The following is a 26,758-nucleotide window of genomic DNA, read 5'->3' as shown; positions in this document are numbered from 1 at the left end:
CCTTAAGATCCCAGATTTTTTCCTCTTCCAAAATGGAAGTGAGGGCTGCCCATAATAGGCAGCAACACATCTCCCTGCTCGCAAACAAAGGTAGCAACAAAGACAGGAGTTCCTGTACTTGGCATTCATGGTGAACCCAGAAGATCCCTCTCCAAAAAATGGCATGGGTTACTAAAGTATTCTCTTACCCCCCTGTCTTTGTCAGCATTCCATATGACCTGGAAATTCACAGGGTCATTTCATGGATTTTTTTTTTTTAAAGCCAGCCGCTCGCCGACCCAACTGGCCGGTTCAGCTTGTTTGCCCCAGCCCCCTTTAAGGAGCACAGACGCCAGAGCACCTTGTAATTGCCCCCCACCCCTGTGCTCCTGGGGCGGGGCCCACAAGCGACGCAGAGAGCATGGGCTGATTCAGTCCGTTTCTTGAGGGCACCCCCCCCCATCCCTCAGATATAGGCTGGGCATTGCTGGTTGCTGTGTGGGGCCTGGCAGGAATTTTTTGGGTCCACAACTAATTGGCCAGCGGTGTGCGCCCTTTTTCGCCTGCCCTGGTCTATACCTGTAGTCTTGGTAGTCAGTTAGTGCCATAATTTTCTGATCACATTTTGGCAGGTACAGTGCGGAGGGAAGCAACAGCTTATAATCGGTGATGCACCTTAGGTAAGGGTTTGGCTTCTAGGAGGAGGAGCGGATCCCTTGAGGCTTGATAGATCAGAGATGCTGCACAGCCCCTCTTCTCTGAAAAGCGACATCCTTCCGTATCTCTTGGCAGCATCGGAGGGGCGTCATTAGTAACAGAGACCTGACCTTAGGTCAGCTAGGAAGGGTGACGCCTGCTTAGGGTGCCGCCTGGAGCCAAGGTGCTAACGCCATTATCATCTAGGTCAAGGCAGCCGCTCTCACAGCCAGCCTTCTAGGAACCGCACTGTGGTGAGTTGAGCGCCAATCCCAGTTGAGCTCCATGTAGGGGTGTGTCCGAACCGGTCTGGAGGCCATTCTAAAGGCCTCCGAACTTCCAGACCGGTTCGGACTTGGCCAGTCCGGGTCCGGGTGGGGGGTCTTCCTTTAAGGGCGGGAGGGCTTGCTTACCCCTCCCGCCTCTTTGCCCCCTCCAGTGCCCGTATTCTATTGTATAATTGGGGCTCTGGAAACCAGCCGCCCCAGCCGCCTCCTCCACCCCCCCACGAGCGGATTAGGGGCAAAGGAAAGCGATAGGACTCCGGATCTAATGGAACTTTCACCGGAGGCCCAGTCTACTTGCCGGGAAGAAGCCAGGTAGACCGGGCCTCCGGCGATCGGAGGCCCGGTCTACCCGCCGGGAAGAGGCCGGGTAGACCGGGCCTCGATCAGAGGCCCAGTCTACCCGGCCTCTTCCTGGCGGGTAGACTGGGCCTCCGGCGAAAGTTCCATTAGATCCGGAGTCCTATCGCGCGCGCGCGCGCGCCCAAGGCCCCAGTTGGGCCTGAGACTTTGGCAAGAGAGGAGCTATGTTCGCGAGCTCCTCTCTTTTTTTGGCAAACGTGGTGAGCACTCGGGGGGGCGGTGAGTGGGAGGGAGGGGGGGCGGGAGGGCGGCAGTAGCTTTCCTTTGCCCCTAATTCGCTCGCGGGGGGGCGGGGGGGCGGCTGGTTTCCAGCACCCCAATTATACAATAGAATACGGGCGCTGGAGGGGGCAAAGAGGCGGGAGGGGTAAGCAAGCCCTCCCCGCCCTAAAAGGAAGGCCCCTCTTCGGTGCCGGTCCGGACTGCTCCGGACCATGCACATCCCTAGCTCCATGTTGGCTTGTAAAGAACTAGGTATCAAAAAATGTGGCCCATTTCACCAAATATTCTTGTTTCCGTGTCTCCTTGGGTTTAGGTGCAAATCTTTTTTACAGATCTATAACTTATGTGTGGGAAATGCTCTGGGTTCATAGAATATATTGATAAGATATTTAAGGTGGCTTCATTTCAATCCAAACTGATAGGCACTTGTCAACTCAGCTTTGCTATTAAAGGGAGTAGTTTATCAAAGTGTGCATCAGTTCACATGACTTTTTTTCTGCTTAGAGAAGAGAAGAGACTGGTAGAGATTGATATGCACTTGCATGTCATTCCTTGGGCAAGGTCCATGCTTGCTTCAGCTGCACATATACTAGAGATTGGTATGAAGCCTGCTCTTGTAAAATGGTTTGCCACATATCTTGCAGCCCCACCGCCAAGCGCTAAATTCTAAGACAAGGAGTACTGAACCAGCTTGGAAGTATTCGTTTTCAGGGAATGTGGACATTGACTATATTTGTATTTTTGGAAAAGGCATTGCTACTATACAACAGTATGCACAAATGCAATCTTTTAAATAATGGTCTATTAAAAAGCCTTCTGAATTTACTTCTTGTAAAGTGCCTATGGAAAGCATACTCTGCATTGGAAAAAAATTATAGCTCTTTTATTCATTTGTGTCTTGCTTAGAATTTTTTTTGCTGCAGTTGTTACATGCTTTCTTTCTTAGAATTATTCAGCTTTTCTGAATTATAAATAAATGTACAAGTCTGAAATCTAGCTTGATAGATAGGTGTTGATGAAACTGGGTCTTAGATTGTATATGCTCACAGAAACAAAAGCATTGGTTTATTTCACGTTTGGAATATTCATGGTTATTTGTTATATTTTAAATCTGTTACATTATATTTTAAATCTGATTTTAAATTTTAATTGTTTTTAACTGTTGATTTTAATGTTTATAGATATTTTTAATCAATTGTAAACCACCTTGATACTTAGTTATGGGTGCTATATAAAAATAAATAAATATTAATAAGACCTGCTATTGTTAACACTGGCCCAAGACTACACATAAGTTTTGTTTAGTTGGTGCCTTTTAATGGGAGCTGAGTCTGATGATGATGATAATGATGATAATAATTAATAATAATAGGCTGAGAAAGTGATAGATAGATGTGCATTTATTTATTCTGTCAGGCATATTAAAAGTTCTATGTAGACTAGAGTGGTCTGACATCTTTGGGACCAATTTGGGACTTATCTAGTGGGGAGTTAGGCTTAGCCCACTATGGCTGCATTAAGGCATAATGGCAAATTATGGTTGCAGCAAGCCTTAGCTTGTGTGCTTTTTCCTCTGCTTCCTGCTTCCTTTGCATGCAAGGGAAGGAAATTTAAAGCTTCCAGTTGTGGTTTACAATCTAGGATATCAAAGCCATGGTTTGGTATCCAGATGTGTTAACTGACTGTGCTTTGTAAATACTTGAATTTCCTACCCTCACATGTGAAGGAAGGGGGAAGCAACTCGCTCAAGGTGCACTGCAGCACATTATCATAAATAGAACCATAGTTTGTTATATCTGAATGTAGCCTGTAAGTGAGCCTGACTAGGCCAAGTTTAATACTTGCGTCCTAAACACACTTAGGCCCCCATTGAGTGCTCTTCTAACATTTTCCTAACCATGAGGATTGTGAGATGCTTGCATGTACTTGGGAGAATGTTTGAGTGATCCAATTCTGTGGGATATACCTAATGATTTCCCTCAGAATTGGTACCATTGCAGGAAGGAGAACTAATTCAATGGGAAAGACCTACATTACTGGACTTTGCCATATGGATGGGTTATTTAAATGTTTTCCTAGCCGCACAGAGCTGTTGATAGATAATCATCTCTAATGCAGATGGAAGAACACTGAAAGGGGACATAAACTTGAAGTGGAATGATTGCCATTTCCCTCATTCTGAGATTTGCATGATTAGGGAGAATGGTGTGATTATATCTCATTGACAAACATCCCTTTGATCGCAGGATTGGGTGTTACTAATGTGCATGTAGTGCCCATAATTATGTCAGTGGAAAATGAAAAGATTGTTAACAAATGCTATGAAAGCAATCATAGAGGTGCTGACAGCTATGCACTCCAGGACCTTCTGATGCCACAATGCCTTTTATCTTCCCACACAATGTATGTTTCATCTGAAAACACTCCTATATCTACTTTTTTTGCATATTGGTAACTTAAATTTCTTGTCTTCAAGCATATGTTTTAGATTTTCTTTTGATTTTGAAAGAAAACTTGGTGTCTATCATGATAGTCATAAGTGGGTGCTAATGCCTGTTTCATTACATAATGTATGTGTAAAAATATTTGCAGTACTTTATGGTCAGATTTTCAGGTTCCAGTGAAAGCTTCTAGGAGCAGATCATTTTTGAATTATTAAATTTTAATTACATTGTCAAGATACATCAATGATAAGTTGATCCCTTATTAAAAACCTGGGCTTAGTGGGTGCTGAATTTTTCAGCATCTTGAATTGTTAATAATATTTTGGAAGTACAAATCAGTATTTGGGGCAACATTGGAGATAGTTAGTCATGACTATGCACCATTGAAATCAAGGAAACAAATACGCTGGAATCTAAAAATCCATTTGCCAACTCACCAGTGGTGAGCACCCCCAGCCCTCTGGTATAGGATACCCAGCACCACGCAGATTTCCTCTCCAGAGGTCTAATTTCCACTGCCATTTTAAAGAAGGTAAGAAACAGCAGGAATCCTTTCAGAGAAGTAGCAGAGGGCTCCATTTCTTATTATCTCCATATCTCAGTTCATATGACTTAAGACCTGCTTATCTCACAAGTTATCTGAGGGAATAGAGGGGATTGGTGTCAGCCACAAATAATGACTGGCTAGTGATCCCTGCAAGCTATTCATGACTAACATTCACTTCAGTGGGACCTAGGCATGACTTAGTCTGGATGCTGACAAACAACACAATAATCCTGTATTAGTAATAATAATTAATAGTAAATTTCTTTTATTTCCTTTCCTTTCCCCACTTCAGTTGTCAGATTCTGTGTGTACAGAATCAACTTTCTAATTTGATTTTATTACATTTTTAATTGAGCAGCATTGTCGGCATGGAATTTGTGTAAGCAAAGAAATGGAAAGGCTTCCTGTAGATGGACAATGGGGATCCTGGGGACCTTATAGTTCTTGTACCAGAACGTGTGGAGGCGGCATCAAAAGCACAACCAGATTGTGTAATCGGCCTGAGTATGTGTTTTTATTTTGAATATATGTACAATGAGTTTTTTAAATTATTATTTTGAAACTGTCAGCTAACATTACTTCCTATAGGGACATACATAACATTTTCACCACTGTCTTCTTTTTAAAGCAGCCAAATCAAAAAATAATTATCATTAGAAATATGTGTATATGCTTTTTAACAAAAAGAGTTCTCAAAGCAGTTTACCTAGCAAAATAGTTTGGGAAATATACTAGCAGAGATTTGAACTGGCAACCTACTCAACTTTAAAAAGTTACTATATGAGTGGCTGACTGTTTTCAATCCCGTATCAAACTGAAGCCACACTTCAAATTATTGATTTGGAATGCTATTTTACAGTTCTGCTTAGTCATCCTGAAACCATGGATGTTTGCTTCCACAGTATTAAATGGTATGGACATATTTTGTGTGCTGAACTATCAAGAAAAGTATGGCTGTTGTTGAATCCTTAAAGATATATATGCCCATATTTTACTGCACAGGCAAACCTCATTATATGCGGACTCCATACCTGTGGTTTCACACATTCCCAGGTGTCTTATTGATACCTGGTTTCATTATCTGTGGATACAAAAGGGTTAAAACCTACATATCCGCAGTTCCTAGAGGGCTGGAAGGACTGGAAGTGACCACGGAAGTAATTTCAGACTGCCATTTTCTCAGGAGGAACACACGAGGAGACAAGAAGAGCCATTTTGTGGCTCATTTCTTTAAAAAAAAAAGTTTTGTGTGATTTTTTGCAGTTTCGAGGGCATTCCACAGATTGTGGGTGGGCATTCCTGAGCACATGGGAGCATGGTATAGTAAACGGTTTCAATTATTTTTTGCTGTTTTTTCACGTTTCCCCCCCCACACACCTTTTTGGTCTTGAACCTAACCCCTCTTTTCCCATAGGCATAATGCCTCATTACTCACAGTTTCGTTATTCATGGTAGTAGGCGAGTAATGGAACCTCGCAAGTAACAGGGTTTGCCTGCACAATTTCAATAGGTTGCTTGAGTTTTAAAGACATTAGTTAGGGATATTTGGATGGGTTGAAGACAAACAAAACACATGCTCTCTGTAGTGTACATATTATAATAAATTTTGTTTTGTACAAATCTAGACTTCCTGGGTAGTGGATGTAGTGCAGGTTAGAATAATGCATTAAGATTTATGAGAATACCTGATTGTGCACTTATGACATTTTACATTTCTCTTCCCTTCCCTTCATAGTGGTTTTGGTCAAAAGAGTTTAATTATTGTATTTGACAGAAATCTGTATTTTTATAGATACTTGTATTTAAATTACAATGGTAAGATTACTTGGAAAGTTTTAATATGAATATCTGAATGTCTGTTAAAATGTTTGAAATTAATTTTCATTAGGCCAAAACATGGAGGAAAATACTGTGTGGGTCGCAGAATGAAATTTCGATCGTGCAATACTGATTCATGTCCAAAAGGCAAAAAAGATTTCCGAGAGCATCAGTGCTCTGAATTTGATGGTAAACATTTCAACATAAATGGACTAACATCTGCTGTACGCTGGCTTCCAAAATACATTGGCAGTAAGAATTGTTTGTTCTTAACTACATGTTGATTTGCATAAAGCTTTACAGATACTTTACAGGTTTCTTTAAAAAAACAACAACACATTTTTTCCCCTGCCAACAGTTTCTATGAAGGATCGCTGTAAACTCTTTTGCCGTGTTTCAGGCACAACATCCTACTATCAGCTAAAAGACAGAGTTATTGATGGTACTCAGTGTGGACCGGACACCCATGATATATGTGTTCAAGGCTTATGCAGGGTAATTAATTTCACTGTAGTGATTCTATTGGAACCCATCTAATAATGTTGTCTAAACTGATTGTTGAAATAGTATAATGCATCAGTTCAGTGCTTTTGTTGGATTCTGATGTCCATCATATTACTGTGATGAGTATAATTAATTCTTGCTAGCTAAATCATATAAAGTTTTCATTACACAATGGCTCTGGAAAGATAATATTTTGTCTGCTCTGAATAATAGCATTGTGAATAGTGGCATTCTCATTATGGCTCAATGCAGACATAAAACCAATCCTTCATCACACCAGGATTTGGTGATTAGGAGCATCCCATGAGCTTGTGGGCTTCTCCCCTCTGTGTAAGCATGCTCCTTCTTTTACTCTGGTTAGTGTTTGGATGTAGATCTTCTAATTGAGTTTTGGACTAACTGTGGTGAGAGAACATCTGTATAGACCTAGTGTTAACAGTAGTTTCGCAACTACTCCAAAATTGGATAGGGTTGGAGGAATGTCTGCACAAGAAAGTAGGAAACAAAGAATGGAACACACAAACCCATGGGGCATTCCTGGTTATTCAGTGGTGGATTGTTAAGAAGTTTGGTGTTCGAGCAGTATTATGTCTGAACTGAGCCTATGTAAATCTGATCCGAACAGGATTCTCAGTCAAATATAATGGCCAACATCCTGATTAAGGAAGCCCCAGTGTTGTGACAGGATTTGAATAACAGCTATTCCAGACTAACAGCATCGGTGTGGGGTGTGGGCTGGCTGGCAATTTGATGACCTCCCCTTACCAAGGAAGCCTGCTGTATACCCAAAAATATGTCCCTGATGCTGTGTAGCCCTCTGGGACATGCTCTTGGGTGGTACAGATGATTTCCTAGGAAATGGAGTCTAGGGGTGCTTCTGGATCCAAGTCTCTACTTGGTGTCCCAGGTTGAGACAGTGGCCAGAAGTGCCTTCTATCAGCTTCAGCTGATATGCCAGCTGTGTCTGTTTCTTGAGTTAGACGACCTCAAAACAGTGGTACATCTGCTGGTAACCTCCAGACTGGATTACTGCAATGGGCTCTATGTGGGGCTGCCCTTGTACGTAGTCCGGAAACTACAGTTGGTCCAGAATGCGGCAGCCAGGCTGGTCTCTGGGTCATCTAGGAGAGACCATATTACTCCCGTATTGAAGGAGTTACACTGGCTGCCAATATGTTTCCGGGCAAAATACAAGGTGTTGGTCATAACCTATAAAGCCCTAAACAGCTTGGGACCTGGGTTTTTAAGAGAACGGCTTCTTCGTAATGAACCCCGCCGCCCATTGAGATCATCAGGAGAGGTCCATCTGCATTTGCCACCGGCTCGTCTGGTGGCTACTCAGGGACAGGCCTTCTCCGTTGCTGCCCGAGGCTTTGGAATGCGCTCCTTATGCAATAAGAGCCTCCCCATCTCTGACATCCTTTAAAAAGTCCTTAAAGACGCATTTCTTCACCCAGGCTTCTAACTGATATTGTTTTGATTGTTTTGAATGTTATTTTTAGAATATTGTTTTTAAAATTTTAAATTGTGTTTTATATTTCTTGCTTTAAAATTTTTGTTTTGTTTTGTTTTTGTTTTTAATTAATGTTTTACTTTTTAATCTTGTTGTAAACTGCCCAGAGACGTAAGTTTTGGGCGGTGTAAAAATATGATAAAATAAAATAAAATAAAAAATAAATCCCCTCTCCTCCCGGCTGTGCTGGTGCTGTTAGTCTGGAAGCACTGTTATTGTGATCCTCACTGCATTGGCACTCCCTTAGGGTGTCGGCCAATGTGCAAATTTACTTGGAAACAAATTTTGTTGAATGGGTGGGGATTTGCTCATGGAAGCATGTTTAGGATTAGGAAGGATAGAAGTTATACAGAAGCAGAATCTTTTTTAAAATTGCCAAATCAAAGATGTATCCAATTACATGGACTTCATATATGAATGACCCTTTTAAATTGACGGGCAATGGGGCATCATAATAAAATTATGATGGGGCATCACATAACTATTAGGAAGTGAAAGACTAATTTTGAACTTCTAAAAATAAGACTGCAAGGAGGGCTGCAGTTTTTTAACCAATGGCTAATAACTTTTGGAATTCAGAAAGTTTGGTTGGATCAGTGTCCAGTGTTCTCTCTAATTTTTTCCATCTGCGTGCGGAATGAATTTTGTTCTGAGCAGCAGTATCATGACAATATACTGCACGTGCGTTTAGAATGAGGCCTTTCTAATTCAACCTGAGCGGGCTCTAAAATTAACTGAGCGGACATCAACAAACTTGTGAGCTTGTGCACATCTTAGAGGGAACACTGCCAGTGTCTGTCTCCCCCAACCTTCCTCACAGAGTTCATGTGAGGATAAAATGAAATGTGCACTTGCTTGGGCTCCTTGGAGGAAGGACTGGATAACATATTTTATGCATTATAGGGTGCAGGGTGAGAGACTTTATAACCTGAAACTTAATTGACACTAATGTACATACATTAAAAACATTATTTATATGTTCCTTTAGCAAGCTGGCTGTGATCGTGTCTTAAACTCCAAGGCAAGAAGAGATAAATGTGGTATCTGTGGTGGTGACAATTCCTCATGTAGGACTCTTGTGGGTACTTTCAACAGTGCTCATTATGGTATGTTTCTTTATATATTTTTGGTTTGTTTCACAGTGATATTGAATTAACCCATAGGGTCCAACTGTAGTAGTGAGCAAGGTTCGGTTTGGCGCAATGGAAAAGCCCTCCGGACTGGTCCGGAATTCCGGCGGTCCAGAAGGGTGGGGGTCTGTCACTTTAAGCGGGGGTGGTGGTAGTACTTACCCCCCCCCGCCGCTCTTCCCCCTCCGGCGCTGGTGCTTTTAAAAATCTTCTTGGGGCGGCAGAGTTCCTCCCTGCCGCCCCTGCCCCTGTCGTTGTCCTTCTAAGCTTGAAACGATGAAGGGCTAGCGGCGCGCATGCGCCCTTCGTGGCACGCGCGCTTGTTTCTGCCGCTGGCGCGCGCACACCACATATGTCATGCTGCGTGTGTGCCAGCGGCGCAGACAAGCGCGCGCGCGCGCCGCTAGCCCTTCATCGTTTCAAGCTTAGAAGGACAACGACGGGGGCAGGGGCGGCAGGGAGGAACTCTGCCGCCCCAAGAAGATTTTTAAAAGCACCAGCGCCGGAGGGGGAAGAGCGGCGGGGGGGGGAGTACTACCCCCCCCCGCTTAAAGTGACAGTCCCCTCAGTGCCGGACCACGCTTCTGTGGTTCCGTGCACATCCCTATCCAACTGCTTGTGGGACACTGCTTGTGCAGTTCTGTTCATAGATATTTATTTATTTAAAATAGTTATATCCCATTCCTGCAGTGCAATGCTGCTTGAAGATAAACAATATAAAGTAAATAAAACTGATTTAAAAAGTTTCTATTTTGATTACTTGGATTTTATGGCTTATGATTGAGACAAATTTTATGGCCTATGATTGAGACAATTAAAAACCAACTAGCCTTATATTTAGAAATAAAAGCTACTAGCTGGGCTGGTTGCAGAGCATCTGCACCTCCGGCCGGCCAGCCCACCCACCTGCCGCTGCCTTCTTCCCCCGCCTGCCCGCACACCACCATCTTTTTATTTCTTCTCCCCCACATCTACCCCCGCTGCTTTCTTGCTGGCCTCTTCTCCTGCCCACCTCCACCGCTTTCTGACCGGCCACCAGCTTCTTCTTCTCCCCCCTTCCTGCCGCTTTCTGGCCGGCTGCCCCTGCCACTTTCTAGCTGTCTGTCTGGCTGGCTGCTGGCCTCTCCCACCTGCCGCTTTCTGGCCACCCGCCTGCCCGCCACTTTTTGGCTGCCGCCCCTGCCGCTTTCTGGCTGGCCGGCCGGCAGCTTCTTCTCCCCACTCCCGCTGCTTTCTGGCCACCTGGCCCCACTGCTGGCTGGCTGGCCAGCTAGCTGCCAGCTTCTCCCACCCTTTCTGGCTGATGGGCCAGCCAGCCGCCAGCTTCTTCTGATCTGCCCCTGCTGCTGCTTTCTGGCTGACGTTTTGTTCGGCCAGCCGGCTGGCTGCTGCCACCGCCGTTTTCTTTTCCCTGGCTGTCCCCATTGCTATCAGCAGCTGCTCACGAACTCTCGCAAAAGTTGCCATACATGTGATTAGTGATGGGTACGCCTAAGAAAAATATATATAAAGAAGATTATATATTGTGAATTAATTGGTTATTTTTGTAGCTCTTCATTGTGGGTGGAGAAAAGCAAATATCTAATTTCCCATCAAGTTTATCTCTTACAAGTGTGGTCTTTAATATACCGTAATTAATTTATGTATAATTGTATTCCAGGTTATAACATTGTAGTAAAAATTCCTGTAGGAGCAACAAACCTTGACATACGTCAGCATAGTTATTCAGGGAAACCAGAAGATGACAGTTACCTTGGTAAGCATTTCACATAATTGGTTGTCGACTGTATCTGACCTAAAATACTTATTGCCCACCACAGCAGTGAAATGACTCTTTGTGACCTGCCATCCAGAAACACTTTTACCAACTTGAAAAATCATTTCAGGACTCTGCCATGTATTATGGAAGATCCAACACTATGATGGCTGATTGCATGGAAAACCACTAAACATTCTAGTAGGATAAACAGGATTGCATGTCTTTGACTATATCAAAACCTTGGCCAGACTTACCAATGGTATCTGGGTGCCGTGTCTGGAAGCTAGACTGGAAATTGATTTTAAAAAGTTTGATCTAGGGCTGTCAAGATGAGAGTGTAATTCAACCACATTTTCAGTTGCCTTCCTTGTAAGGTTTGAGAAATAGGTCAATAATTTTAGGGATCATCTCTGCTAAAGGTGTTTTTCAAGAAGGCATTAACTACTATCTTCTTGAAAGGAGCTGCATAATTAGATCCCACAAAAATCATTAACAACTCCACTCAAGATAGGCAGAGAGGCTATTCACATGAGCAGCCTAACCCAGGCTAGGGCATTGTGTATGCCCTTAATGTCTACTAATTAGCTTTCACTTGGGGCCACACAACAGATAATGTTAAATGCTTAGCTTGACCTTCCATTTTTGCTTTATATTTAACTAGCACCTGTGCAGGGCCATTTAAGCCTTTCTCTCTGCGTCATGGTCCTAATGAGAATTGTGCCTTTGAAACTACTGTTCAGTTAAAGCTTCTCTTAGGAACATAGGAAACTGCCATATACTGAGTCAGACCATTGGTTTATCTAGCTCAGTATTGTCTTCACAGACTGGCAGCGGCTTCTCCAAGGTTGCTTCTTCCAGAGCTAATAGCTTCAGAGGCACAATTTTCATAGGACCCATGACGCGGTGGGAAGGGCTTACGTATGTCCTCCTTTTATGCTATGGTTTTTATCCTGATTGGTTTGGCCTTGATGCTAGTTAAATAATAACAAACAAAAACACAGGCCAAACTATGGCTGACATTCTGCATGGTAAAAGCTTGGTGTTAACAAGGTGCTGAAGTTGCTGAGCACTTAAGAGGCAATTCTGGAGCTGTTGGGGCTGTTGTGAAAGTCCTTAAAACAGTGCATAGGCACTTGCTTCACACTTCTTCCAGGGAAACAGTGTGAGGTTTTACTGCCCCAGCAGCTTGCTAACATCAAGATTTCTCTGTGCAGAATGTTAGCCTATATATTCAATGTACATTGTTTATTATTGTCTATTTTGGCCCTTCAAAATTTAAGTATTTTCAATTAAAGAAAAAACCTTTTGTTTACAGGATAATTATGTGTGTGTCAGCTCCAATTGAGTTCAAAAAAATGAGGAAATTCGATAGTCGATGTTGTTCACACCATGAGGGAATGACATCTGATGTCCAGTCTAAGATAGTGTACTGGCCTACAAAATCATAACCATAGAAACACAATTTGACTAGGTCCTTCATGCTCCAATGCACTATCTGTGTGCACGGATTCAATAAAAACCTGACACACCTGTTCAGCAGGCAATTCTGAGTGTAAAAATGCCCCTTCTAAAAAGAATAGTGCAAAGGGAAAACTTGAAGAAGCCACAGAAGATTGGTGGGGGGGGGAGGTGAAATAAAATGACATAGCTGTTTTACCTCTTCACCCATAATACTCAGGCATTCCCCTTCCTATGTAATATGCAGAGATATTGACACATGAATAGAAATGCACAGTTAACGGTATCAAATACATTGGCTTGCATTCTTAGGCCACTCAGATTTATTTTACCTTCAATATTTACTGTCTGACTAGAATGATTTAATTTCTTTAAAGGTAGCACACTTTGTTTTATAGTTTGTAAAATTCACCAAGATTTGGTTAAATTGTCTTAGCTTACTAGTCAGCAATTTACTGTTTCACTATCTTGTTTTATTTTGCTTCATTAATTGTTTGTTACATTTATTGTGTTTTGCTGGTTGTTGACCATAAGAGGTTTTTTTCTGCTTGCATCCTAAGATCTTATAACATGAACATAAGCTCCACTTTCACATGGGAGTGGATTTTCTCCTCTTTCACCAATATTCCCCTTGCTGCTGCAGCTTCCTGTGCTCCATGCCGTCTTGCTTCAGAGACACCCCCCACCCCCACTTTCTCAGGAGTAGACTTTTGAGAGTTGCAAGAATGGAGTTGCAAGAATGAAGGCAAAACCAGCTAAAATTGCCCCTTTGCCTGTGCAAGTGGAACTTTTTTTCACTCATGCTGTTAGCACTAGAATAAAACTCATTAAATTCATTCACATGATCATTCGTGCCAGGGCTGCGGGGGGGATGGCAGTACACTACCTGCCCTCCCCCACATGATTCTTGCTGTTCCCAGGCATGCACACATGGCAGACACGTGAATGATCCTCGAGTGGGGAGGGAGAGGGGGTCAGTGTTCTCTCTAATTCTTTTAATGTGTATGCGGAATGAGTTTTGCAATGAGCAGCAGTATCCAGGCAGTGTGTGCGCACATGCATTCAGGGTGGGACCTTCCTGATTCAACCTGAACAGGATCTAAAATTAACTGAGCGAACATCAAAAACCATGTGAGGGAACACTTGATGGGGTAAAGCAGGCGGCATTCTCCCTTATTCCACAATGCACTGTGTGAGGAGCATGGTGCATTGGGTGATCCCTCACTGCTAGGCCGCTTCTTTCTCCCACTATGGATTCTCAGGCTGCTGGCAGCCCAAATTCCCACAAGACCTGGCAGTGAGGTAGGAGGTGCACATGCATTTAAAACCCAGGCTACTTGGTGGAGGAACACCGGGATCGGGAGTCATCCCAGCTCTCATGACCAGACTTACCTAGGTAGCACTGGTCGTGAGAATGATTTCATTGATTTTGTTGTTTCAGAGTTACTAATGGAAGCTTTTAATTATTACAAAGAAACGCTTGCATGTAGTGAACAGTTTACATTTAAAGGTGAATGAATGATGCAAAGATGTTGATTGTCTCTTTTAATATTGTTATAGCGCTATCCAATACTGATGGAAAGTTTTTTTTGAATGGAAATTTTGTGGTAAGCATGTCAAAAAAGGAAATCAGTATGTATGGAGCAAATTTTGAGTACAGCGGTTCAAACAGCACTGTGGAGCGAATCAACAGTACTGGTCGACTAGAAGTGGAGATTCTTTTGCAGGTGAATGTTTTATTAAATTGTAAGCATCTGTATCTTTTCATACTCTATAAATAAGGAGAAATGATTGAAAAATTGTTGTTTATCTTTGCTAAGGTCTTGTGCGTGGGGAATTTGTACAACCCTGATGTGCATTATTCATTTACTATTCCTGTAGAAGAGAGAAATGATCTGTTTGCATGGGATCCTTATGGGGTTTGGCAAGACTGCAACAAAATGTGTCAAGGTATTGTAAATTTCTCGTTGAAGTGGTATCTAGGATACTACAAAAGGCTTAGTTATAACCTCTCATACTATATTTCTCTTTCCTCTTGCTATTGTTTGAATGTGGCAATGCATAATATTCACAAGCATGACAATGTTTTGTAGGAGTCCAAAGCTGATATGCTTCCTTTATATTTTTCAATTTTATGGTTTAAATTTTCAAAAATCCTTGTGCCAGTTGACAGTTTGGTAAAAACATAATTCTGTAGTTTGTTCCCCCTCTGCAGTCTTTTAAACAATGCAAATATTAGCAGAAGTGATGTTCCGAACCTAGTCTCCCAAAAACTATACAGGAAACTCTGCTTTTTATGAAATTTTAATGTAAGAATAATCTGCTGATAAAGTTACACTTCAGGTTACTTCAGGCTATTTTGTTCACCTGTTAATAAAGATGTGAGAACATTATAAGCTCTCATGTCTCCTGTCCAAGGACAGTATTCCTTGGGGCACAGTTAATCTGAATCATGCCCTCTACACATCTCTATGTTTTGAAAGTAATGCTGATAACCTGCCCCTCCATGATTAAGGAGTGACGTGTTGTGGGGAAGACCTTTATCACCTGAGAAAGGCCAATCAGGCAATGTATTATAAAGTTCTGTATCTTATAAAGTTTTATAACTTCATTACAAACAATATGTTGATAACCTCTGGACATCATTATACAAAATCTAAAGTGCTCCCAAATAGTTAATTACAGCAAATATGAAGCTATATTTGTCCATCGGCGCATCTGTCATTTGCTCTTGCTGAGGGTCTGTTCTGACTAGGGGATGGAAGTGCTGAGCTCATTGCTTTTTTCAGGGCGAGTCAAATGCAGGGATAAAGTTCCTGCACGAGTTCCTGGTGCCTGCTTTATCTCAGTTACACAGCACCCTGCTAGACCATGGGCCGCCTTCTTCCCTTTAGATGTGGCAATATCAGCTCTTTGAAACAAGCAGAGCAAGGAAGGAAAATCAAATTCCTAGCAAGTGTTGATGATAATTTAAAAATAAAGAGCTAAAGGATATCTCCTGATTTCTTACGCCATCCTGTTCAATTTCCTGTTTTGCTTGTTAAATGTATTCTGTTTAAGGTCTTCGCCGAAGAAAAGTTACATGCATTCGGAGGAGTGATCGCTTGGTTGTGTCTGACCAAAGATGTGAACATATAACAGCTCCCACATTTGTAACAGAACAGTGTAATACAGAATGTGAATTAAGGTAAACGAAAAAAGAAAGAAGTGCTTATAAATAGGCAGAGTTAAACATTTATTTGACAGACACTTTTATACAATTCTATGTACAAATTAAGTAAAAGTAAAGTGTGCCGTCAAGTCAATTTTGACTCCTGGCACCCACAGAGCCCTGTGGTTTTCTTTGGTAGAATACAAGAGGGGTTTACCATTGCCTCCTCCCACGCAGTCTGAGATGATGTCTTGCAGCATCTTCCTATATCGCTGCTGCCCGATGCAGGTGTTTCCCCATAGTCTGGGAAACATACCAGTGGGGATTCAAACCGGCAACCTTCTGCTTGTTAGTCAAGCATTTCTCCGCTGTGCCACTTAAGGTCACTATGCACAAATTAGGTTCCCATTATTCAAATTACTATATGTTCTGGACTTAGAACTTTGTAATTTATGGTATATGACCCACAAATTCATAACTCACTGCATTTGCCCTTTTCACCATGTTGGTTTGACCTGAGTGGAACTAAAATGTCTTTAATGCTTCTTGTGTTGCATCATTAGAAAGCAACAAATATGCATTGGTTTTTATGTCCCCACCCCCCCCCGCTATCTGAATACCTTCATAATGAATGTAGGTTACCTCTACAAACTAAAACATATTTAGTTTTATATAATAGTTTATACTTATAGGTGGCATAACACTGGCAAAAGTGAGTGCTCAGCTCGGTGCGGCCCAGGGTTTCGATCTTTAGACATCCACTGTATGAAGTACTCTGTTTCAAAGGGACTGAGTGTTCTAGTGGATGATAAATACTGTGCTGATCAGCAGAAACCACCAATGCGAGAACCATGTCATGGAGATTGTCTTCTAACAAGCTGGCATTACGCAGGATGGTCAGAGGTACACATTTAGAATCTTGTACTTTTGCAGTTAATTTTTGCGCTAGAGTATGTACTGCTGTCTTAGCTTGTTTGCTGATAAGCCACTGAAGCTTCAGTTCTGTTTAATATAATTGAAGATATTTTCAAGGAGAAGACATTTAAAAATGTTCAAATCTCAACAGTTTAGGCATATGGAGAAAAAGATGCTAAATGTATCTCCCCCTGAAGTATGAAAAGATCCACAAAGGATGACCTTGCGTTTCTGTGCTCCTGTTTCTTAGTCTGCACTGCTTTTTAAAATTTCTTATTTAAAGGATTCATTTCATGTATTTTCTTTATTTATCTGTTTTTGCTTTTGTGACTAACCAGTGTTCCAGGAGTTGTGGGCGAGGTGAAAAAACCAGAGAAGCTTTTTGTATGAACAACTTTGGCCATCAGCTTGCAGACAGAGAATGCCACGAACTTCCAAAGACTGTTGCTCAGAGCTGCAATGAGTTCTTGTGCCCCAGCTGGATTGTTAGTGACTGGAGTGAGGTAAAACACACATATACATTTTACATTGTTCTTTCATTCTAGCAATATATTTTAAATGTACACAGTGGCCATAATCTGGCCCAACTTGTGTGGGGCACAGTGTGCTGCTGCCTGAGAGGGAGATATTTTCTGGCTTCTGTTGTCTGTAGATGACCAAGGCATGGGCTGGATAGACCATTCATATTTCTTGGACAATGAGCATGATAAAGGGAGGCGGGGTTATGGTCTAGAGACCGTGACTCTAGAGACAGTGACTCTACAGCATTGGCTGTAGTCTGACGTTCAGGAAATGAGCGGTAGGTATACACATTTAGGGTTTCTCCACTTTGGGGATCTCTTTGCAAAATGATGCACTGGAGGGCAAACCATCATTCTTTTATAAGCAGTGCAGGCCTTTTTGTTCTATTGCTGTAATCCGTTTTATATATAGTATTTGTAAGCCACTTTTTCCTCCAGTTGTGCTGATTTTATCGTGGTATTATTTGTGTGCTCCCATGAACCCTTTTGGGGAAGACATTATGTCAACTGCATTTGTTATTCAACAATGTTGAAAATTGTATTAGATAATTCTTAGGATGCCTTTAATTGAATCTTTATGTGAGCCTAATCTTACACTTAGTATGTATCAGAGTATGGAAAGAAGGCTACAAATACATTTGGTATGTTATGATACAGGAAAGTCTTGCACTGACTTTGCAGTTCAGGTATGATATGTTGTGTGCGTTGATGTCAGAAGAGTTGTAGCTCATTGAACAAACATAACTCATTCTCAGAAAAATTTTCTTGCATGCATACCTAAACTGTAAGCTTGCTGACAGCTAGCAAAATTGTTGGAATTAATTTTGTATCCTTTACCATCTCTGATGCTCTAATCATGTAGTGTCCTGTGACTTGTGGGAAGGGAATGAGGCGTCGTCAAGTATGGTGTCAACTGAACGATAACCAACTGGAAAATGCTTTCTGCAATCCAAACTCTGTACCAGAATCAGTGAGAGCATGTGAAATGAATGAATGCGCAGCTTGGCAAGTGGGACCCTGGGGAGCAGTGAGTACAAATAGATTATTAAATAATGTTCTTTTCCAGCTTTTGAGGTCATCTATAGACAGCATCCTCTTGAAACAGTCCCTGGGAAGATGGATTGTCAGGTAAGGCAAGGCTAAAGTTGTTTGGGAAAGGATTTGTTGAAGAAGTGGGTCTTGAGAAACAACTCTGAAAAGTAGAGGTAAACTTGACAAATAGAACCTGTGGATGCTGTTCCTGGAATCATTATGAAGCTCTTCTCACAATAGTTTGAGAAGGCTACCCTTTTTTGTGGGGTGGAAGCCTGAAAGTGCTTACTTCCCTGCAGATGATTACAGTCAGGGCTCTGGGTGGGCAGATCAGCAGAGCAGAGAAGAGGTGGCTCCTGCTGTCTGTCCATGCCTCATCCGGCAGCGCCGGGGGTCAGGTGAAGGGAAGCGCAGCTGTGTTGTTCCCCACCCACTGGAGCCCCAGTAATGCACCACACATTTCTGGGGTTTCCCCACCCCAAGCGTGTCCACCGTGGCTGCAAGCAGCTGCAGGAGACACACAATCCGGTAACTGCACCCCCCCAAAAGGGCTTGCACCCCAAACCCGGGCTAAGTGGTGGGCTCCGTAAGCAGGCTTGCCGCCGCCAATGGGAGCCATGTGGCTCCCGTTGATGCACACGAGCAGCATAAACCAGGCTGGGCTCCCTTAGCCCAGTTTCTGCTGCTCATGAGACTAGCTTAAATGAGTGAAAGCACAGAGACTGGAATGGACGAAGAAGAGAAGGAGTGCTGTATTAAATGTGCTTTAACTGAGTAAAAGCGGTGAGAAAAGGCTGCAAGAAAATATAGAGTTAGGGGCTGAGAACTAGATTGCTTTCAACCTAAGAACTAGAACTTTCATATTCCTATAAAGCATCACAGGAAGTTACGACAGCGATTCAAGGAAAGGGGTTACATGGTCATTTCAGTAGTAGACAGAGATGCATTTCCTGTTTATTTAGTTACTAGCTATCTGTATTGTCAGATAACCAGTGTACATGTAACAGTATTAAGAATAGAAACAAGTCTAAAGGATGTTCATTGTTCATGTTTAGTGCTCAGTGACATGTGGGCATGGATACCAGGTGCGTGCAGTCAAATGTGTTGGTGTTTATGGAGCTATTTTGGATGATGAAAGAGAGTGCAGTGCTGCTACCCATCCAAGAGACAGTCAAGTAAGCAAAACAAGTATTTCGGGAAATTGCTATTTAAAATTATTAAATACTTTTTTCTTCCCATCCACCCTGGTCCTCTAGCCGTCTATCTTTTCCAAAATATGTTTTTCTTTCTACAGGAATGTGAAATGCCTTCTTGCCCAGAGACCATGAAGCTATGGCCAACATCAGTTCCTTTCATCCAGGCTGACAAAGAAATTCAGTGGAGATATGGATCATGGACTCCAGTGAGTAATATTGCAAAGGGATGATGAAATATTTTGTAATTTAAAATGCAAAATACATTTTCCATCCTGTTTTTAAAACTTCTACATTTCCTTTACTCCAAAAATAAACTCAGGTCAGGAAGAAAAAAAATTAATAGTGATCTGCTCTGTATTTTTTAAAAAAGGATATAAAACATTTCCCCCTTCATTTTCAAAAAATTGTTTAGTGCCTTTATTTTTGGCAGTTTAATAACTCACTGCCTGTGTTTCCTTTCCTGTCATCCAAGGGTAATAGCTCTGTGTGTGTGTGTGTGTGTGTGTGTGTGTGTGTGTGTGTGTGTGTGTGTGTGAGAGAGAGAGAGAGAGAGAGAGAGAGAGAATTGAGAACTTCTGTGAATTTGAGAACTTCTGCGTTGAAAATAATAATAATTAATACTTCCTCCTACAAAACAAATAGAAGCTTTGGGGATAGTTTTCATCAGAAAAATGGAGTGATGGAAAAGGGGTAATTACTCTTCATAAGAACAGCCCTGCTGGATCAGGCTCAAGGCTATATATTCCAGCATCCTGTTTCCCACAGTGACCCACCAGATGCCTCTGAGAAGCCTGCAGGCATGGGGTGAGGGCATGCCGTCTCTCCTGCTGTTGGTCCCCTGCAACTGCTATTTAGTGACGTCTTGCCTCTGAGGCTGGAGGTGGCCTCTCACCAGACTAATAGCCATTGATAGACCTGTCCACCATTAATTTGTCCAAGCCCCTTTTAAAGCCATCCAAGCAAGTGGCCATAACCACATCCCGTGGCACAGAATTCCATTGATTAATTATGCGCTGTGTGAAAAAGTACTTTCTTTTGTCGGTCCTAAATTTCCTGGCCATCATTTTCATGCAATGATGTCTGGTTCTAGTGTTATGAGAGAGGGAGGTAGATTTCTCTCTGTCTACTCTCTTTACTCCATGCATAATTTTATACACCTCTATCATGTCGCCCTGTAGTCACCTCTTTTCCAAACTAAAAAGCCCCAGGTGCTGTAGCCTTGCCTCATAAGCAAGGAGCTCCAGACACTTTCATCAGTTCCATGATCCCAATCTGAATTGTGGTCCACATGGCAGCTGTTAAGATCTTTAAATCATGGCAGGCCTAGTTGCTTCCTCATTTCTTCCACTTAATTACTCTAGTCCAGAGCTCCCTGTTCTTTAATATGCATGCAAAACTTTGCATGAGTAGGAGTTCATTCATTTGCACTATTACCCCACTCCATTTCATGCACAGAACATACAGGAGTACCTCATCACTTGCAGGAGTTCCGTTCCTCACCTACTACCGCGAGTAATGGAACTGCGAGTAACGAGGCATTACAGCTATGAGGAAGGGGGAGTTAGGTTCCAGGGTGGAGAGAAACAGCAAACAAATGGTGAAAAACCTTACTGTGGCATGCTCCGCATATGCCCAGGAATCCTCCTGTGTGTGCAGGAATGCCCCCCAAAGGACAAAATGCCCCCCAAAACCACAAAAAACCACGGAAAAAAGTCAAATTGTTTTTCCAGAAAGGAGCCACAAAATGGCTCCTTTAGACAAAATGGCAGGCAGAAGTAACCTTTGTAATCACTTCTGCCCTTTAGGAACCATGGATACATGGGTTTTAACCCTTTTGTATCCTCGGATACTGGGAAAGGGTGTCTATTAGACATCCTCTAGATACCTGGAACCGTGAATAGCGGTTAATGAGATTCTCCTGTACTCACATCATGTGCACTGGTGCTTAAAAATGGAATTTAGCAACTGAAAGAGATTCAGTATTTTTAAGTGGACACTTTTCAAAGTCTACTTATTACATCTTAAAATAATAGAAACTGAATTCTTAGTGAAGAATGTAGAACAGAACCGACTGTGTGAAATGTTGCTGGGATGAAGAACTCTAAGGATATTTGCTGTGGCGCCATAGTTAACATTTTGGTAAAGAAAGATGTTTCCTTGAATTTTGGTATTTTGATGTGTATGTTTTTGGTCTTCCTTCTTCTCTTTAGTGTTCTGCGTCTTGTGGGAGGGGCAACCGTGCTCGCTATGTGAGCTGTCGAGATGGTCATGGCAGAGTAGCAGAAGAATCATTTTGTGCACATTTACCCCGACCGGAAGAACTTTCAAGCTGCTTTAGTCTGTGTGGAGTTTGGCAAGCTGGAAATTGGTCACCTGTAAATATTATGTTTTTATTTTGTTTTTATTTTCTTATATTGTATTATAGCCCAAATAAGCACCTAGGTAAAAAAAACTTTTTGTGTTTAATTTCTGAGCAGCATGCATGGAGTAATTGGATCTTCTTTCCCAAATGTAGATAATCATTAATTGTAATTAAAATAGTTATCATAGGTTATCAAATTTTCATGTTAATGTTGTGTCACATAAATGTTGGGTTAATTTTTGGTCAGTGCCCAGTTACATGTGATAATGGAATAGTAACAAGACAAGTTGTCTGTGTCAACCACCATCAACAAATTGATGAGAATTACTGTGATCCTGAAGGCCGTCCTGCAAAAGAACAAGAATGTAACATGCCACCCTGCCAACCAGTTTATCGTCACATTCCGGATATAAATGAACATCCAAGCCATTTGGATCAGGATTTTCCTCCAATACACAAGGTTCATCATTCACAGGACAATGTAAACCCAAGAAACCATCACTCTGCTAGAGGAAACCAGTGGCGAACAGGGCCATGGGGAGCAGTAAGTAAACTATATGCGTATAATTTTGCCACCATTAGTATTATTACAGTTCAACTTTTGCTGTAGTAAAGGTTATCCAGAGGTGAGCATGCACATTTTGCGTTCACATCTTCCTAATACTTTCTTAGAAATGTCTGCTGTATTATCTTCTTTAGACATTGGTCTCTCCCCATTAAACCTCCAAACTAATTTATAACTTCCCTGAGGTCAGATTTTAGGTGCATTCTTAATAACTAGAAATAAAATGTTTAAAGCTTTGATAGCAAAGGTTCTCAAATATTTGTGTACTTTTAAAACGGTGCATCGTTTCAATAGCTTGTGTGCTAGATTTAGATTTGTAAGCCTCTGGGCAAGTCTTGTAAATTGTTAATTTTATATTCATACTGTGCCTTGTTTTTTAAGCAGTTAAGTAATAATAATAATATCCTTGCTAACATGATTGTGTACCTCCAGTACATTTTCTTCCTCCACTCCAAGTAATTAGTCCTCTTCCAGATTCCTGTACCTCCCTGCACCCTAGCCTGTATTTGTGCCATTCTCTCTCTCCCTTTCTTTCAGTCAGGTTTTAAAGGACCACTATGCCTTTGAAGCCTAGAATGAGAACACCTGCACACACAGCCACAAAGTTATAGTCCTTCTATTTCATCTATAAACAGGAATGCCTTCATTGGTAGCAAAACACCAAGGGAAATAGAAACAGTGTCTGACATTGCATGCATGAAATAACATCTCGTGCAAGCAATGAGGGATGGACAATTTTTGCCAATTCTCCCATCCTTCTGGGACGACTCTCAGGGATATATTTTTGGGAGGCATAAACCTTTTAATTCTTGAGCTTTCGCAGTTTTCAGACCCATGAACTCTATTCAGACCCATATCCACACCCACACCCATCATTCAGACCCACACCCCTCACCCGTATCCAAAGTGCTTACACTGGCTGGCTGTGCTAACCCTGGTGCTTGCATGCCAGACTAGTGTTGCAATAGCACACACATGTCTGCAGTAGCACAAGGTGCACAACTTGTGCCACATCTCATATCATAGTGACTGTTGAATGCCGCTTGTGGGGGCGGGGGGCAGTAAGGGCAGGAAAATACCACTTTAAATGATGGCAAACCTACCCATTCCTGGTACTCAGTTGGCCTTCAACACAGCAGGGGTGGGCCATCCTCCCCGTGGGATGCTGGTTTGGATGCCTCTTCCCCATAGAGCATTCCAGGTACTGGTTGTGGGTAAGTTTGCCACTGCTTAAGGTGGTATTTTACCACCCTCATCACCCCCTCCTTGGAGCAGCACTCACTGACCACTACTGCCTCCTGTTTTGCGCTGGGAACTTTTGTGTAAGAGTGTAATCCCCATGGCTTTGCTCAGCGCTGCAGTCTTCTGTACAATAGTTGTGCAAAAGCTTTGTTAGTCTGGGTGTCAGCAATTCTGTTCTACAGTTGCCAAACTTCGGATGCAGTATATACATTTTGTTTGTTTGTTTTACTAGTGCTCAAGTACTTGTGGTGCTGGATTTCACCATCGGGTTGTGGTTTGTCAAGATGAGGATGGAAGAAGTGCTACCTACTGTGATGAGGCAATGAAACCTCCAGACTCCAGCCATTGTGATTCTGGTCCCTGCCCAAGATGGAACTATGGGGCCTGGGGAGAAGTAAGAAAAGTTTTTTTGTTATTCCTAGCCATAGATTTTTGCATCCAGAATAAATAACAATACAATGCAATACAATAGCCAAATCAAAGTCATACACAAATCACTACATCAGCACATGTAGGACAGAAAAGGAAATCCTTCATCTGTTGTTAAAGATTTAAGAAAAGTAGCTTATATCTTTAAGGATGCTAAGACCTTAGTTCAATGTAAGCAATTTCCAGGTAGCATTTAAAATACCAATTAGTATATAGGCTTCTGTAGTTAATTGAATCCAGTGTCCATTAGTATATTTACACCTGAATCCTAATTCAGATATTCATTAGAGTGATTGATAGGGGTGAAATTGTAGATGTTTCAATATATTAAAGGGCCCATTAAATTGATTTTATTGTTACATTTTTATCTTATATATCACATATTGATAAATAATCCTTCAGGGCTTAGCGCCTGTTTACCTTCAGGGCTGCCTCTCCCAGACAGTCCTGTCCTGTGAGATCTTCTCAGGTTGACCTTCTTTTGGTCCCTGGTCTTAGAGAGATTCACAGTACTAGGGCCCATGGAAGGGCTTTCTCTGTTGCTGCTCCACTAGTCTGGAACTCTCTTCCCCACCAGATTTGGTCTGCCTCTGCCCATTCAGTCTTTAAAACTTTATTGAAGACATTTCTTTTCCATCAGGCATTTGCCCTTTAGGTTTTCCCCCCCTCCCCTCCTCCCCATTCAAATTTCGGATGCTATCCTTGCTTTGTAGACTGCCCTGAGTCTGTGGATTGGGTGGTATATTAAATCTTCTAATTAATAAATAAGATATATGGTTACATATACATCTTTTTATATCTTTTATTTTTCAAGCCAGGGTGTTGTACATGGAGATTCCAGACAGTTAGGCTAGGGTGGGCCTGCCTCTGCTAATTTTTTCTCTGCCCTCCCAATTTTTTAACCAACAAATAAATTTTAAATAACTGAATGTTGTTTGCACTTGGGATGGATGCGGGCCAGATAAGCTGGTCCCGTACTTTTTTGGGGCACCCTCCCTAAACTTTGAGGCAGGCTAAAGGCCCGCCCTGCCATTTTGACACCTCATTCAGAGACTACACAACTTTTGGGCTGTTCTGGCAATGTTTAGGGATGGGACAATATTCAGTAGTGGAAGGTTGAAACTCACTGGTGATGGTGCTACATTCAATAGCCACTGGCCAACAGCCACCATTTGGATTGCCTACAAATCAGGTTGTGGTACAAATTAGATAATCTGGGTGTGTGTGTCCAGTTTTAGTTGTTTTTATTGTGGGGTGGGCGGAATGTCTGGTTTCTAAAGGGAGCACATCATGCAAACTTTGATCCTAGCTCAGCCTTTAATTCTTTTTTCTTATGTAAGGTATTATTCAAGCCTTGAGTATTATTATTGTCGGATCCTTTCAACACTAATATGACTGGCTGACAAACTGAAGGAAATTACTCAAAGTAGTCCCATTGAAATTTTAAAAACAAATTAAGAATTGGATTACTTTGAGTAATTTTCTTCAGGGTGTCAGCCACTATTTTTCTTTCTGAAGCTTCTGGACAATTTGCATGCAAAGTTCCTATTTAAAAGAGGCTCTCAACTGTTATGTTGTTCCTGAATATAAAGAATAATTGCTATGTACACCACCCTGTGCTCTTTTAAAGAAGGTCAGAATGCAGATATGTTTGATAACTTTAATAATCATTTTTGATCAACCTGTGCCTGCTTTCTCTAATCTGTACCCTTCATGATGGCATGTCCCTGAAAGTCAGATGCAACCCCCAAGGTCATCTGTTAAGCCCCACCCCTACCTGAAAGGGCATCAGACAAGGTTTTATACTTGCCCCGCTTCTAATCAACTTCCACATAAATGCCATGGAGAGCCACTTAAACAACCTAGACTTTAATCCCCCCAAGATGGCAGAGAAACACATGCTTTACACAGATGATGTGACAATTCTCTCTAGAACCCCCATAGGACTTAGAAGAGCACTGAGGACCCTTCTTTGATATGGTAAAGAGGACCATCTGGAAATAAACCATCATAAAACCAAAATCATGGCCTTCGCCAGGAGACCAAAGAAACACTCCTGGAACTTAAATGGGATGTGCACAATCGAGCAGGTCTCATGCTTCAAATACCTGAGGGTGGTCTTTCACACATCCACAAGGCCCATGGCAACTACGTTGTCCAAAATGCCCAGAGGAGCGCTGCCACCATCTTAAAATTCTTCCAGACAAAAGGAGGCTGCTACATACCTGCAGCCCTCAAACTATTTGAAGCTAAGTCACTGGCACAACTTTTCTATGGAATCCAGCTGGGCCCCTTCTCCAGCATCGCCATCTGGAGCTTGTCCAGCCCAAATTCCTAAGAGCGTTATTCCAGGTACACCCTGTGTCTCCAATGTTAGTTTACAACTGGAGGCACGCCTGGGGAAAGTGGAGGCCAGAGTATGGTTGTCCATAGTCAATTGTTGGCTAAGATTATCTTTCTTCCCAGTGGGCCTAGACCTCTTAACACTGGCAGGTGGAGACCAATCAACCTGGAAGCGAAAATATCATCACTTGGGCTCTTCCCCACCAACTACTTTCTCTGGGTTATGAGCAGGACATGGCACTTCTTAAACAACACATAATGGATGCTGACCTAGGCAGTGCCCCA

The 26,758-nt window shown here is 42.2% G+C and overlaps 1 protein-coding gene across 4 annotated transcripts in view; it reads left to right on the top strand.

Moving 5' to 3' along the window:
- Positions 1-26,758, top strand: part of ADAMTS20 (ADAM metallopeptidase with thrombospondin type 1 motif 20) — a 127,141-nt gene that overhangs the window by 61,190 nt on the left and 39,193 nt on the right. For all 4 annotated transcript variants that reach the window (XR_008309106.1, XM_053258083.1, XM_053258082.1 and 1 more), the window contains exons 12-27: positions 4,894-5,039; positions 6,424-6,605; positions 6,712-6,848; positions 9,359-9,476; positions 11,161-11,256; positions 14,278-14,444; positions 14,538-14,667; positions 15,778-15,904; positions 16,561-16,771; positions 17,122-17,286; positions 18,167-18,331; positions 19,392-19,511; positions 19,631-19,738; positions 21,743-21,907; positions 22,142-22,438; positions 23,934-24,095. Coding sequence is in view for 3 of the 4 variants with exons in the window: in XM_053258083.1 (XP_053114058.1) it covers positions 4,894-5,039; positions 6,424-6,605; positions 6,712-6,848; positions 9,359-9,476; positions 11,161-11,256; positions 14,278-14,444; positions 14,538-14,667; positions 15,778-15,904; positions 16,561-16,771; positions 17,122-17,286; positions 18,167-18,331; positions 19,392-19,511; positions 19,631-19,738; positions 21,743-21,907; positions 22,142-22,438; positions 23,934-24,095 (2,496 nt within the window). In the remaining variant the exon portion in view is untranslated. The remainder of the gene's footprint in view (positions 1-4,893; positions 5,040-6,423; positions 6,606-6,711; positions 6,849-9,358; positions 9,477-11,160; positions 11,257-14,277; positions 14,445-14,537; positions 14,668-15,777; positions 15,905-16,560; positions 16,772-17,121; positions 17,287-18,166; positions 18,332-19,391; positions 19,512-19,630; positions 19,739-21,742; positions 21,908-22,141; positions 22,439-23,933; positions 24,096-26,758) is intronic.

This window comes from Hemicordylus capensis, chromosome 5 (genome assembly GCF_027244095.1).
Source record: "Hemicordylus capensis ecotype Gifberg chromosome 5, rHemCap1.1.pri, whole genome shotgun sequence".
Taxonomy (NCBI): domain Eukaryota; kingdom Metazoa; phylum Chordata; class Lepidosauria; order Squamata; family Cordylidae; genus Hemicordylus; species Hemicordylus capensis.
Note: the sequence above shows the minus strand (reverse complement) of the source record. Positions and strands in the feature narration are given on the sequence as shown.